The sequence below is a fragment of the Primulina tabacum genome, chromosome 13 (genome assembly GCF_025594145.1).
Source record: "Primulina tabacum isolate GXHZ01 chromosome 13, ASM2559414v2, whole genome shotgun sequence".
NCBI classification, from domain to species: Eukaryota; Viridiplantae; Streptophyta; class Magnoliopsida; order Lamiales; family Gesneriaceae; genus Primulina; species Primulina tabacum.
In genome coordinates this window covers 29,387,743-29,402,118 of record NC_134562.1, presented here as the reverse complement: position 1 = coordinate 29,402,118, position 14,376 = coordinate 29,387,743, and the positions used below count along the sequence as shown (strand labels likewise).

The following is a 14,376-nucleotide window of genomic DNA, read 5'->3' as shown; positions in this document are numbered from 1 at the left end:
TACCCTTATATGATACTAATATTAAACTTTTGTTTTTTGTTTTTTTTGTTTTTTCAATTTCAACACACAATCTTCCAATTTTACCCTTATATGATAATAATATTACTACTTTTGTTTTTTGTTTTAATTTCAACACACACTTTTATTTTTATTTTTTTATTTCAATAATTCAAATATCAATTTAGTCCCTCCATAATTTGTCAAATTTCACTTTAAGTCCATCGATAGTGATAAAAAAAATTGTATACATACGCATAGCGTGTGCAGAGTAACTAATATCAAACTATGCCTCAGAGAAAGTAGTAGATTAACCAAATGAACTAGAGAATTTTTCACAGTTTATATCAACTTTTTACTTGGTGTGTTGTTATTTTTTTAATTTTTCAATAATTACTCATTTATATTTTGAGCGCCCACACGTGCCCCCTTATCCCTCCATGATTGAACTACGAGATCTGGCACGTGCGATGCCGTTTTCATGTTTCAATTTCTTCACTGGATTTAACTTCACTCTCCCTTCCAGTGGGCCTTCGAACACATCTCTATCCACTCTGTAATCATCATTACCTTAACAATTCTTCAAGTAAAAAACTCGTTTTCCCTTCAAATTAGTCAATTCGGTACTTAATCAGTATTAACCCTTCAATTATTTGGTTAGCAGTGGCATTCGTTTGAAGTTTTTCTCCACTTAACCCGTTAAATATGGCGCTGAATGTTCTTTGCAGGCTCAAAGATTGCAAAAGATCAAGTTTTACTCATTTTATAAAGTGGGTTTTCAGTGTAAAAGGTGAGAGGCAAAAGGAACACCTTTTTTAGTTCCTGATCTGTGTATTGTTATGCAAATCTTTGTACGTTCTTTTAGATTTTTATTGCACATTTTGTGTGCCGATGATTGAGGTTATTATGACAGGTGTTTACATTAGAACTTGGAACGTACAACTGTGTGTGCAGCTGTAAAAAGTTGCAATTTTTTTGACACTTAGTTGGGTAAGAAACACAGCAGATGGGTGTTGTTTTCAACTGCAGCTTATTCATTGTCTTCAACTTGTCTTGATTGTGACCTCTTTTTTTAGTTCTTTGAAACAATGTTGTGCCCATTCTTGCTTCAACCGAGGTAGCTTTCTGATTAATCATCCTTGAGAATGGATAGAATTTTAGTTCTTTGAAATATATATTATAATGGTGGTCCACTTAGTTACAGTTTGATTCTTTCTGTGTTTGTTGTGGAGTCTAGATGAATCACACAAAATTGAAGAGTCCCCTTGCTTGCGCTTGTGTTGTTGGGAGTTTTAATTCTTGAGGTCCATTAACTTTTGACTCAGATAAAGATCTTTATTTATAGGGAGCAGATGGATGAGCCGGTGAGACCTGATTCTAGGCTTGAAGTGTCAGTTTCATTTGGTAGGTTTGAGAATGATGCACTTTCTTGGGAGAAGTGGTCATCTTTCTCTCCCAATAAGTATTTGGATGAAGCTGGAAGTTTATCAACTCCTGGATCTGTAGCCCAGAAAAAAGCATACTTTGAAGCCCACTACAAGAAGATTGCTACTAAAAAATCCGAGCAATTTGAGCAAGAAAACCAAATGGAACCTGTTGCTTCTAGTCGAGATGAGCCAACCATTGATGATCATAATGAAAGTTCATCTGGGATGCATGCTAACTTTGAATCATGCAATGGGGAGAAATCAAATGGCGTAGTTGCCCGTGAAGTGATGGTCGATGAGGCAAAAGATGAAGATACATCAACTGTAGTGGTTGAGCAGGGAGCCTGCAGTAATGGCTTCACAGATATGGCCATTTTGGAAGAGGAAAAGGAGGAAGCTTCTACTGCTGTGGAGGATCTAAACCCCATGGATGAGGAAGCTAAGAAAGAGACCAATGTTCTAGTGGCTGAGGACGGGTGGAACGGAGAAGAAGCTGTACCAGTTGAGGAAGAGACTCCTTTAAAGGATCCTGAACATGCAGAACATCCACCTGAAAGCAAGAATACATTAAAACAAATAATCGAACTGAGGAAACAAAGTTCCAAGCTCAATGCAGGAAATATAAATCAAAAGGTTATACATTTTTACTGCCTGCTCGTTCTTGTATAAGTAACCATGTTATTAGTGCCAACAACTAAATTGATCTGGTTTTATGTTTAATTGTGTATGGTGGCTAGGTGACCCAAACTAAAATGGAGAGAAATTTGACTGGTACAAAAATTAAAGTTGCGTCACCTGCTGTCAAGCATTCACAGGCTTCTACTCCTAAATATTCAAAGCCATCTTTAATTTCCACACCCACCTCTGCCTCCCTGTCCGGAAAGAAGAAGTTGAACCGATCAATGGTGGTAGAAAGCAAGAGAGTTGCTCCAACATCCCTGCACATGTCTCTTAGCTTGGGGCCTGCAAAATCTTCAACTCCTTTTGGAATGACTCGGAAGTCTCTGATAATGGAGAAAATGGGGGATAAGGATATTGTTAGGCGAGCTTTTAAGAGTTTCCAGAGTCAAATAAATGGACATCCCACCGATGGAAAATCTAGTACATTAAAGCAGGTTTGTATGTTATTATAGGATTGCTACTTTCCGTCAGTGAGTCATGTATTTATGTCTGCGTTTTGTTTTTGGCGTGGTATATATGTAAACTTGATTTTTTAACAATGTATTTGGCCAGGTTAAGGTATCATCAACAGCATCTGAAATGATCTCCTCTTCTCTAACTCCTCGAAAGGAAAATAAAGGGTAATCAATTTTCCCTGTTTCTCATCTATCTGCTGGCACAAAATTTCCTCTTTTTTTCCTTCTAATCTCCTTTCAATTTATGCAACAAAAGCCCTTGCAATGGACATTCCTTATTGGTCTATTGAATTTTTGTTTTTAGTGGGAAATCAACAATTTGTTTTCCCTTCTCTTTCCTTCACTGCTTTAGGCTTTGTATGTGGAATTGATTTATCATTTCGACTGTAGACTTAGAAATGCTGCAGAAAAGACGGTGAATCGAAGGAATCAGTCGGATCAGCAATCAAAGCCTTTGCTCTGGGGGTAAGATTTCTTATATCTGATTTATATACTATTTGCATGGGTGAGTGATATAGATTTGTTCCTTGTTATATTTTCTTGAAAGATCTTTCAAATCATCCATTCTTGAAGCCGACCTAGCTTCTCGTTCTTTATAAATTAGTGGAATGTGCAGACGTCTTTCTTTTCCGACGGTATGGGTAACTAGTGGATCCTTTCCTTCATTTAACCCATCTTTTTAAAACATTTAGTTAAATGATTATTAAAATCCAAAGTTGTGAGGAGGAAAGGAACTTACAACATGACTAACTTAACTTTTTGCTGATTTTCAAATACTTTTGGTAAACTTTATGATTATCTAGGTTGTGTAAAAAATTTCCATGCTAGGATCTTATCCTTGAATTGACCCTCTTTCTACAGCAGATCACATAAAAATTCTGGACTGCACAAAAAGAATACAATAGATGTCTCTCCGTCTGTAGGCTTGAAAGGTGACGAAAAAGATGAGAAACGAAAAGAGGTATTTCTACCCAACCTATCCTTCTTTAGCATCTGTTACGTGTTGATTTGGTGCTTTGATTGATGAATCTTGTTACTGATTTGCTTCATTTGTGCCGCTGGTATTGATCTTGAAGCAGTTTCTGTGCAATTTAAAGGCAAAATCAATTGCCAGAGAGGCAGAAAATGCACAACTTAGTGCAAAATCAAAGGTATGTTTTATTTACATGAATGGATTGAGAAGAATACTCCATTTCGATATATTAGGCCCTTTACCAGTTGATGTCACCCCATTTACATATCAACTATGACTCAACAAGATACATTTGATCCAGGAAGAAAAAACGCCTGAGATTAGAAATTTGCGACAATCTCACAACTTTAAGGCTAATCCTCTGCCATCTTTTTATAGACGTGGAAAAGATCACCAAGAAAAGGTATATTCATCCCTCAACATCAAAATTGTTGGAACTTATGCATTAAAGTATAATAGATATCACCTTCATGAGAGCTGATTTTTGTTCGTCTATAATGTGATGTCGCTGTTACCATGTGAAGGTGTGATCTTAGGGCGTGAGAGAGAAATAATTGCTTGTTATTTAATGTTTGGTTGGCCTCTGAAACTCACAAAAAGCATACAGTGTTGACTATTTGCCTAAAAAGTTTCCCTCAGATTTGTTATTAGAGTTTGCATTTGCCATAATATCCTGTAAACCAAATATGAAAAACATACGTCATAATGAATGGGATAGTGGCATAGTGCTAAAAATTGTCACCACCAAATCGAATATTTCTTGGATGATACTTGGATGATGAGGTTGGGTATGTCTATGGGATTCGATAGAAGCATCTGTCAAATCAAAAACGCGGATACCATATACTACATGATAAATGGTTATGTTTTGACTGCATTCTACGCTGTTAAAGATCCTATTCTGACTAAATCGTATACAATGTTGGCTTTTTTAGAAAGTCAGGGAAAATAGTTATAAGAAACTAAGAAAGACCGGAGTTTTGAAATGATGTATTGTATTCTAATCCATTGGTGGTGATGTATTCAAAAAGGCGTGGGGACCATTCTCAGCTTCCCAAAGTGATGATTATTTTGTGTATCTATGTTTTTTTAAGTTCTCAGCTTCCCATTGGTGATGTGCATTTGTCGAGACACTATTCAAATATTGTGTTATTTACATTGCCATTTTTGAGTGGAGTTACATCTACATTTCTCATGCTGAACCGGTTACTCTGATGTGATTTTGCAGGAGAGTGCTGGTAATAAGACGGCACATCGTAGACCTGCTGCTGCATCATCAAATAGGTGAAACTGCATCATTGGCTACAAAATATCGATTATCAACTTCAAGCAGCAGCCATCGTTGGAGATGTAAGAGTATGCATTTGATGTTCATCTGCATCGCTGCAGAGAGACATTGGTTGAGCTTTGAGCGTATATAGAAACGAACTCTCGTCTTCTATCCATGTCGGAAGGATCGTATGTAGTTATGTCGTAAGGATAATCAGACAGCCCTTTCAGATGGTTTACCAGGTTATGTAGAAAAAATGTTGTCCGGGAAAAAAAATAATGTTAATTATGGGTCTTTTGAGTTTATTATCTAAATACTTTAGAGAAACGTAATCTATGTCACGGTACATCTTCGTAGTATATTTATTTTATTCAAATAAATATATGGCAATGTGTCATCGCCTGAACGGTACAAATTAAAGTTCTTTGTTTTGAGTAGGTCTCTGTGAGACGTTATCACGAATTTTTATAGAATTTTTATAAGTGAGACGGGTGAATTCTATTGATATTCACAATAAAAAGTAATACTCTTAGCATAAAAACTAATATTTTTTTAAGATATTAGTTTCACAAAATATGATCCGTGAGATCGTTTCACACAAATTTTTGCAAATTTGTTTTTGGTTTGATCGAATGGAGAAATCTATTGCTATTTATTAAGAATTTTTATAGCAGAAACAAAATGACATCATGATATTTGTTATTATCTTTTTTTTCATTTCATTGTTTTAAATTGCAGTTTAGTCTTTGTGTCTTTTTCTTTAATTTTATTATTTCAAATTGTAATTTAATCTCTTTAGTTTTTACAATTATGATATGACATCTATTTAAAGGAAAAAATTTGTGTGAGACAGTCTCACGAGTCGTATTTTGTGAGAAGTATCTCTTATTTGAATCATCCATGAAAAATTATTATTTTTTATTCTAAGAATACTATTTTTTTATTGTGAATATCGATAGAGTTGATCCGACTCACATATAAAGATTCGTGAGACCGTCTCACAAGAGACATACTCTTATTTAAATATAATAATTTTCAAATTATAATAAAACTTTTTATTACCTTTTACTATTATAATATTATTCTATTTTAATATAAATCGAAATAATTATATAAAAGATTCTACAAATACACAATGACTCATGCATATTAGTTTCGAATGAGAGGACGAAATGAGGGAAGCTTGTGGCTTCACCTTTTTTTTGTGTTTGGGCTAATAAATCTGAAAATATGGCTAGCCTTATTTGACTGCTCTCCAAAAGAACTATACAACATAGGCCCAATTAATTAGTTGGATCGTCCAACTATTGAGCCCGTCAGGCCCAACATCATCCAAATACAATAGAAATCGCATTGCGGTCCAGCGATTTTCATTTGAACAATTAAAAAGCCGGGGACGCAGAATGGAATGCGCCGGAAGGGGAAGCCGGACCCCATGTTCCGGCCCGCCCACCAGACGCTGCCACCGTTGCCGCGCTGTTTCCTATTGCTCCGTCTCTCATCAGGTACCTATACATACCCGCTTATGTACGTATTTGCGCGCGTTTTTAGCTTTTCATGCTCCATGGATTATTGTTAAGCTTTCGCTGTGTTGTTAATCAACGATTTTAGGTTTCGCACTGGACCGAGCATAGAAAAGAGTGCGGAAGGTTTCAACAGCAAATGAAGTGTGCTGATGTTCTGAATGATTTTCCATTTTCCTTTTCTCAGGACGCTGCTCAAATTCAGGTTAATTTTTGTACTTGCTATTGATTTCATTTTATTCTGGTCACATGCGAATTTGGATTAATTGTCTAGTTTTGGCATTAGAAGACGCGGTGTTCGTTTTTTATAAAACATGGAGTTCACCGAGTAGGAATGTGGAAGTGTGAATGTAGTTGCGGAACGTCAGCTAGTAGTTTCGATCAATCAAGGTATTTGAGCTAACCGATTGAATGACAATTTTACCATAATTTTGTGGGTTCACTAATTTGAATGGGAAAATATGATTTTGTTTTAGTCATTTGGGTATTCTGGAACTGGAGATGAAATCATGTACCAACACAGTTGGTATATGAAAATAAGATTTAGACCTTAATTTTTTAAATGTCTATAAATTATGGTTCATTTTATTAATGATTAACCCGACATCGTAAGGCATTGGAGAATAGGTGAGTTTGAGATGCTCTCCTATCTCTTAGAATTCTCACGTGTTTGTTTTTAGGTTGATTCGCCTTTGGAATCTTGGTAGCCCGTTGTGCCCCTGTAAAGGTATTGGTTTTCGCTGGTTGAGCGGTTGTAATAAGCTTTAATGCATGTGATTACTAGAATTGGTTTCATGTGATAGTTCAGGTCCTCTCTCTCCAATTACCCGACAATTGACTAGCTGGAAGGAGTACTATGAGTGGAGGTGCATCCCGCTAGATTCTCCGGCAGCTGTACTTCTTCATTGGGTATGTTATTTTGTATCTTTGAAAATAACTGGCCTGACCAAAAATAGATTTTATGCATTTTTAATTGTTCATTATGATTGTTACTTACACATGCAACACTTGTAAGAAATGAATATATGCGACCTCCCGTCGATTCATTGGTTTAAATGCCTGTAAATTTCTCCAATAAGTACGGAATTTCCCTAAGGTCTCAACCTCTAGAGTCTGAACATGTGGAGATTGGTGGCTTTATCTCTCGAGTATGCATCCCTGCATCTCTTCCTGAATTTATTTTATTGATTGCGGACTATAAATGCTTTCTCTTGTCATTTCACTTGTTCCAGCCACTCACAATATATTGGGCTGTTCAACTTGTTGCTCTTGAAAGCATGAATTCTGAAACCAGCAATGAACTGCGCATACATTACTTAGGTATTTGTCTTTGCAAATTCAACATGGTTTTGTTTGACGTGATTTTGGGCATTTTTAAATTTTCCCTTTTAGCTTTTGGTGAGTTTTAAATCCTTCTACAGACTCGCAATATATTTTAGCATTTAAGCCACCTTGGTCCCTGAAACTAGCCATTCTAGAGCCGTAGTTCTACCTCAACTTATATATTAAGATCTTTGGATTAATAGTACCATCTGAAACAGGTTAAGTGCATTTGACTATTTCCTGTAGCTTAAGAAAACAGTGAATTCATTTCTGTGTTTCTGTACAAATTACATTCACAATTACTGTAGCTAGTGGTACGCCATGTATAATCTTTATTTTCTGACGTGCAGATTATGCTCTTGAATTATCTACTGGTTGCATATTATAATAGTTATTTCTACTATGGAACTTGGAAATTACATATGATTTGGAATCACAAAGTAGATATATTATACACCCTTATGGATGAAATACCAAATAATGAAACATTTGGTTCTGCCTAACCAATTAGAATAATTTGCCTATTCTATCGATGAGAGCACTTGTGAGGTCTTTTGGTTCTTTTATTTAAGATAAATATTATTAAATATTATTTTATGATGTCTCTCACATAACATTTTCATTCCACCTGATATCTTGTCTTAATAGTATAAATTGCTTTCCTTTAAATGTTTATAGGATAAATATTTAAATTAAAAGAAAAGCGACAGGGATTCTGAAAGAGATCTAATCACCTCCATAAATCAAGTTAGTCACCTCCCTCAAACAGAGAAGTGATTATTGATATTATAATGAATATGATATATAAGTGCATATATTAAAAAAAAAAGGACACCAGAGCCTGAATTGTGGAGGAGACATCACACGTCAACCACCTCTGTAAAACAGGGAGGTGAAGCGTTATGATATGACTAATTTATGTACATAAATGCTATATGTATATATGGATTATATAGGAAATAAAATGAGATATAATCTTATATATATATATAGTAAAAGGGATAGAATTATCTCTTCCACATCAAACATCCATCACCTCCCTCGAAAGAGGGAAGTGAATTATTATTATTGATATAATTAATGTATTTATATGATATGCATATTGAATACACAAAAGATGGAAATTTTACGAATTTAGAATTCTTAAAAATCAAATCAATGAAAATATATTTCTCTTTTATCAAGTGTTGAGGATTAAAATATATATTGGTTCATAATCAAAGATAGGTAATTTCGACTATTCTCTTTAATCATATCTTTTTCTTTGAAGCTTTTAATAAATTTCCTGAAGCAAGGGAGTCTCATTAATACTCTAATAAATATTATATTTATGATCTAATAATCAATTAAGCGTACTTATTATTCAAGTCCTGAATCTAATACTTGGAACCATTTATCTGACTTCTTTGCGTAGGAATCGAATGGATTTCATCTTGTATATAAATTCATAGCAATTTATTTTATTGTTTATCCAAATTACTGGAAAAATTGACACTAACTGTATTTGTGTCGTTGCTATGTCAAAAGATACAATGTAACAAATAAGAGTCTATTGATTACTCAGAATTGAGATATAGGTCCAAAATTAATTGTGCTTTTGTCCCATATAATCAAATTATATAAAGCACTTTTATTACAACTTACAAGAGTCTCATGGTTACCAATCTGGATAGGATGGTTTCATTCAATGAACAATGCAAGAAATTTTAAATTAAAGATCCCGGCTTTAATTTCTACTTACGAACGAAATTAGATAATTATATTTTAAGTATTACCCCCTGTATATGAAACTTTCATACGATATTTAAAGTCACATAATAATTGTTGGTGTTGACTTCATGTTTTTATTTGTGAAAAAAACCTCGAAGGGCCAGAAAAAGAGATGCTTCAATTGGCGGTAGTTTGGAGAATTGCGTGCACTTTTTCCAGGAGTAAATGTGCATTTAGACTTTGTTGGTCCCGAAATTCCGCATCATAGGTCAGGTGTTTGTGCAGATGTTTTTGACTAGTTTTGCTTTCTAACTCTAATTTCAATACAATTTAACATTTTCAAATTTAAAAACATTTCATATACTTGTATTGTAGGGATGGTGAAAAAGTTGATCTTTACTCCTATGCTGAATGTGATCTGATAGATTGTCAATGCAAATGTCCCATCGAAAAAGATAGCAAGGGCAGAACATCACACAATTCGCAAGCAATTACATTACAGCTTCACGCAGGTTGTTACCATGACCATTTCGAAGAATTGGTGAAGGTTATCCCACTCTTTGAAAGGTGTATTACTTGTTTTCACTATGTTCATATCTGATTAGGTTGGTTTGATTGGTAGGATTCATTTCCTCATATAATCATTGCCCCAAATGCTGGTATTGCTGCCTACATGAGCTGGTTGCCAACTCTTGTGAGTTACGAATTCCCCCCCATTAGCTCCAAACCCTGACTAATTCGACTAAACTTTTGGATTTTCCCCTCAGCGGGATAGCGTTTAATCATTTTTATGTGTACTAGTTGTTGTCTAGAAGCTAATTTGTGTGTTTTGACCATCTCTATATCTAATTTAGAATCTAATCAAGGATATCAAAGTTCCAGCCGTTTTTTCTGATTACTGTGAAGAGGCTTCTCATTTGGCAGCTCGTTGCATAACCTCTGCCACCGGCAGAGCTCCAAAAGTCCCTGTGTGTTTCTTTACATTTTATGCTCCAAATATTCTGCATACGGACATCTCCAAACTTCATATGAAAATTCATATTTTTTCTTCTGCAGATTCAGCTAAATCCATTCAGGCAGCCTCTTCAAGTGGAAGGAAGCGCGCTGTTTCTTCCTTGCTATTCTAATTGCTTTCTCTTTGGGATGTGATATATACAAAACCCATACATTTGACCTTTTTGGTGTTTAAATGATGGGTATGTGGCCTTGTGTTCCAGTATAGTTGAAGACTCCCGCTTTCAGACAGAGGGAAATGGTAATACGAATCTTTTCAACTAGTCTAAGTTACTTTTCGTTTTTCTTGTCACAAAATCCTGAAGGAATGTATGCCAAGGTATAGCTATGTAAATTGTCGAAACTATAGGCGACAGCAATTTCAAGTTAAAAGTGGCTCAAATAGAAAAGCCGCTGTTACATTCTGCGTTCGGTATGACAAACGTTTCCCATGTATTTCTTTTTCTTTTTTTATTTATTTATGAAATTAGCATCCATAAAAAAGAAGGTAAAAAGGGTTTTGTACAAGTATACTCGACATATCCAGATGATAACGAACATCCAACCAAGAAAAGTTCAACCGGGAGGCCAACTATAACCACCCATGGTGCTAGGAACAAGATAGGATAGTCATATCCATGCAATACAGAAGCAAAAGCTCATACAATCACGGGCTTATATTCAAATAACTAGGTGTACATGGTAGGGTAAAGATCTTGACTTTCTTAATAATGCTCTCGGTACAAGGCAAGTCATCTTCAAAGAGTGTTCGATTGCTGTGTTCTAAATGTTGTAGATACACACACCGCTTAGGCAGTACATCCCATCTTGGACAGCGTAGAATTACCTCTAAAAACATCTCGAAATGTTTTCAAAACTGAGGTTGCAAAACCCATGATCTTGCGCATTCCAAGTCATTACCTAATACCCTTCCGAATTTGCTTCGAGACAACACAAGCGAAGAAGAGATGAGCATCAGATATCTTCCAAGAGTGTTAGATTGTGTGCATTCCAAATGTTGCAGACACCTGCTTGGGCAGTACATCTCACCTTTGACAGTGCAGAATTACCTATGAAAACATCTCGAATTCTTTCAAAACTGAGGTTGCAGAACCCATGATCTTGCGCATGCCAAGTCATTCCCTAATACCCTTCCAAATTTGCTTCGAGACAACCCAAGCAAAGAAGAGATGAGCATCAGATATTCGAGACAACACAAGCAAAGAAGAGATGAGCATCGGATATCTTCGAAGAGTGTTCGATTGCGTGCATTCCAAATGTTGCAGACACGCTGCTTGGGCAGTACATCTCACCTTTGACAGTGCAGAATTACCTCTGAAAACATCTCGAATTCTTTCAAAAATGAGGTTGCAGAACCCATGATCTTGCGCATGTCAAGTCATTCCTTAATACCCTTTCAAATTTGCTTCGAGACAACCCAAGAACTTCGAAGAGTGTTCGATTGCGTGCATTCCAAATGTTGCAGACACGCTGCTTGGGCAGTACATCTCACCTTTGACGGTGCAGAATTATCTCTGAAAACATCTCGAATTCTTTCAAAACTGAGGTTGCAGAACCTATGATCTTGCGCATGCCAAGTCATTCCCTAATACCCTTCCAAATTTGCTTCGAGACAACCCAAGCAAAGAAGAGATGAGCATCAGATATTCGAGACAACACAAGCAAAGAAGAGATGAGCATCAGATATCTTTGAAGAGTGTTCGATTGCGTGCATTCCAAATGTCCAGACACGCTGCTTGGGCAGCACATCTCATCTTTGACAGTGCAAAATTACCTCTGAAAACATCTCGAATTCTTTCAAAACTGAGGTTGCAGAACCCATGATCTTGCGCATTCCAAGCCATTCCCTAATACCCTTCTAAATTTGCTTCGAGACAACACAAGCAAAAAAGAGATGAGCGCAGATTCTTCATGTTCATTACACAACAGACAAATCTTTTTCTCAATGTAGTATTGTTTATCTGTAATAGGGAACTTACCATGTTCAAACAACCACATGGCAAATCGATGCCTGGGCAGAATGCATGGTTTCCAAATGAGAGGTTTCCAAGGATAACGCCCCTCTTTCTGGACAAAGAAATAGTAAGCTCTAGCAAGGCCACCAGCACAGCTTAACCAAATCTCCAGCAAGATCGCCGCACTCTTGGCTGATATAAGAACAGCTCAGATCCTCAATATTTATTTAATCAAAGGTGACTTATCCTTATTCAAATTTCATTCCCAAACACTACCAAAATAGTACATGAATCTCGTTAACCTATTTCACCCAAGAGGTTATCCTTCTTCATATAGACTAGTATTTCACTAGTAAAATGTACAAAATGTTATTTTGTTTAATTAATTATTAAAATTAGCAAGTATTAGTGTTTGAATAATTATTTAAAATTATTGATAGAATATAATGAATATGTTATTTTATTTAATTAATTATTAAAATTAGCAAGTATTAGTGTTTGAATAATTATTTAAAATTATTGATAGAATATACTGAATATATTTAAAATTTAAGTATTATTATATACAAATATTTATGTCATTTGAGATATCGTTTAAATGAGGGTAAATACTTATTTATCTTAGTTGAATGAAATTGTTACTAAAAAATATATATATTATTTTGTTTATCAAAAATTTTAATAGTTAATAAATATTTTTCAAAAAGCCAAATTTTTTATTTTTTAGATGCATAAATTTTGAATAAAAATTAATTTTTGAGAAAATTCTAAAAAATATTTATATTAAATTTTTTAATAAGATACATGAGGATGATGATGATAATGACAATTTACGGACAACCAATATATGAAAAATTCACGAAGAAATTCTTTTTAAAAATTGGAATACGTAACATTACATAAAAAATTATATTTTATTTAATATGATAGAAATTAGTGAGAGTTAAATATATAAATGTTAAGCATCGGGTTAGATTTTAGAGGGATGAAATTTTTTTAAAAAAATATATTTTAAACACTGTCAAATAGTACAGTCGGTCTTTATGTTGTTAAATATCAAGACCAGATTTTCTCAACTTCTTAAGAAACGATCGGACCACAAATTGTGCGAAAACGGTCAAATGAATCTTATAAATAATTTATACTCAAATAAGACAATTTAAATAATATAAATAAATGTAATAAGGAAATAATACAAGTGATGTTTATAGATATTCGGAGATTTGACCTCTTAACGTCACTTTTTCTTCTACTCGTGGAAGGATTTCACTAGAAGACTTTGGTTTTACAAAAATTGTAATAATCCGCTTCAATCTTAAAACTTATCGACTATCTAAATTGAAACTTCTTATAACAGCTGAGATACTAACAATTAATATAGAATTAAGATGATGAATCCTTCGACTTAAACTATCTAGAAATTTCTCAAAAGTCTTTTTAAGAATGCAAGCTTGAATCGTCTATCTGTTTTCTCTTCTTTGACATTCTCTATATATATTATTTTATGTATTTTTTTCCCTTCAACGTTCGGCCGTAACTCATTAAATGATCATTAATGCAAAGACATTGTCGTTGTCCTCCTTTCTTTCTTTATCTTATCTTTCATTTAATTCGCGGATAGACCTATACAAAATGTGATAGAAAACGACCACTGACGACATAAAAAAGCTAGTTCTGGATGTAGACTTTTGTGGAAAGCAATCTGATCTTCTGATAGCTTGTTTATTGGGAATGGTCAGTCTACCAACATTTCTGAAAAAGTAGGTAAGATCCTTGTATGATGCGTTGACTCGACTATCTATAGATATTCTTGGATACAATGAGCGGAAGAGTAGTTTGCCACAAGCTAATGCGTAGGAGGCGGCTGAGTAGCTTAGTATTGCGAGAACGTTTGAAAGGATATTGAAGCGGTTGAGTGCCTGTAGTACAGAGCAAATGGTAGGTTGATAAAATACACTAAGTTATTGTTTCTCGTCACTATAACTAAGGGATCTAACAATAAAAGTAAAACAAAACTCAAAACCATAACCATAATTAAATGAAATTGT

At 34.7% G+C, this 14,376-nt stretch overlaps 2 protein-coding genes across 12 annotated transcripts; both read left to right on the top strand.

Annotated features, from left to right (window-relative positions):
* Nucleotides 1-484: 484 nt before the first annotated feature.
* Nucleotides 485-5,205, top strand: LOC142522379 (uncharacterized). 11 transcript variants are annotated; one of them, XM_075625738.1, is made up of 11 exons: nucleotides 485-583; nucleotides 726-787; nucleotides 911-987; nucleotides 1,343-2,057; nucleotides 2,162-2,539; nucleotides 2,658-2,725; nucleotides 2,951-3,025; nucleotides 3,422-3,521; nucleotides 3,637-3,711; nucleotides 3,835-3,936; nucleotides 4,762-5,205. In XM_075625738.1, exons 4-11 carry the CDS (start codon nucleotides 1,350-1,352, stop codon nucleotides 4,819-4,821), a joined length of 1,566 nt encoding a protein of 521 aa, XP_075481853.1. In that variant the 5' UTR covers nucleotides 485-583; nucleotides 726-787; nucleotides 911-987; nucleotides 1,343-1,349; the 3' UTR covers nucleotides 4,822-5,205. The 11 variants fall into 11 exon arrangements, with proteins under 11 accessions (XP_075481853.1, XP_075481848.1, XP_075481851.1 ...); XM_075625736.1 differs by having other exon boundaries at nucleotides 487-620; XM_075625733.1 differs by lacking the exon at nucleotides 911-987 and having other exon boundaries at nucleotides 486-583.
* Nucleotides 5,206-6,146: 941 nt separating this feature from the next.
* Nucleotides 6,147-10,646, top strand: LOC142522956 (uncharacterized). Its single transcript, XM_075626567.1, is given in 12 exon segments — nucleotides 6,147-6,308; nucleotides 6,415-6,531; nucleotides 6,613-6,716; nucleotides 7,007-7,053; nucleotides 7,135-7,235; nucleotides 7,559-7,646; nucleotides 9,518-9,549; nucleotides 9,551-9,627; nucleotides 9,735-9,906; nucleotides 9,982-10,053; nucleotides 10,214-10,327; nucleotides 10,416-10,646. Coding segments are annotated over 12 exon segments (1,119 nt in total). The 5' UTR covers nucleotides 6,147-6,206; the 3' UTR covers nucleotides 10,509-10,646.
* The last annotated feature ends 3,730 nt before the right edge of the window (nucleotides 10,647-14,376 follow it).

What these genes read in the sequence shown, in the direction of transcription:
- LOC142522379 (XM_075625728.1), top strand. Translation starts at nt 1,086, where the DNA reads ATGTTGTGCCCATTCTTGCTTCAACCGAG. An exon ending in AATCTAGTACATTAAAGCAG is followed by an intron (nt 2,540 to 2,657) that starts GTTTGTATGTTA and finishes GTATTTGGCCAG; the next exon opens with GTTAAGGTATCATCAACAGC. An exon ending in AAGATGAGAAACGAAAAGAG is followed by an intron (nt 3,522 to 3,636) that starts GTATTTCTACCC and finishes TTGATCTTGAAG; the next exon opens with CAGTTTCTGTGCAATTTAAA.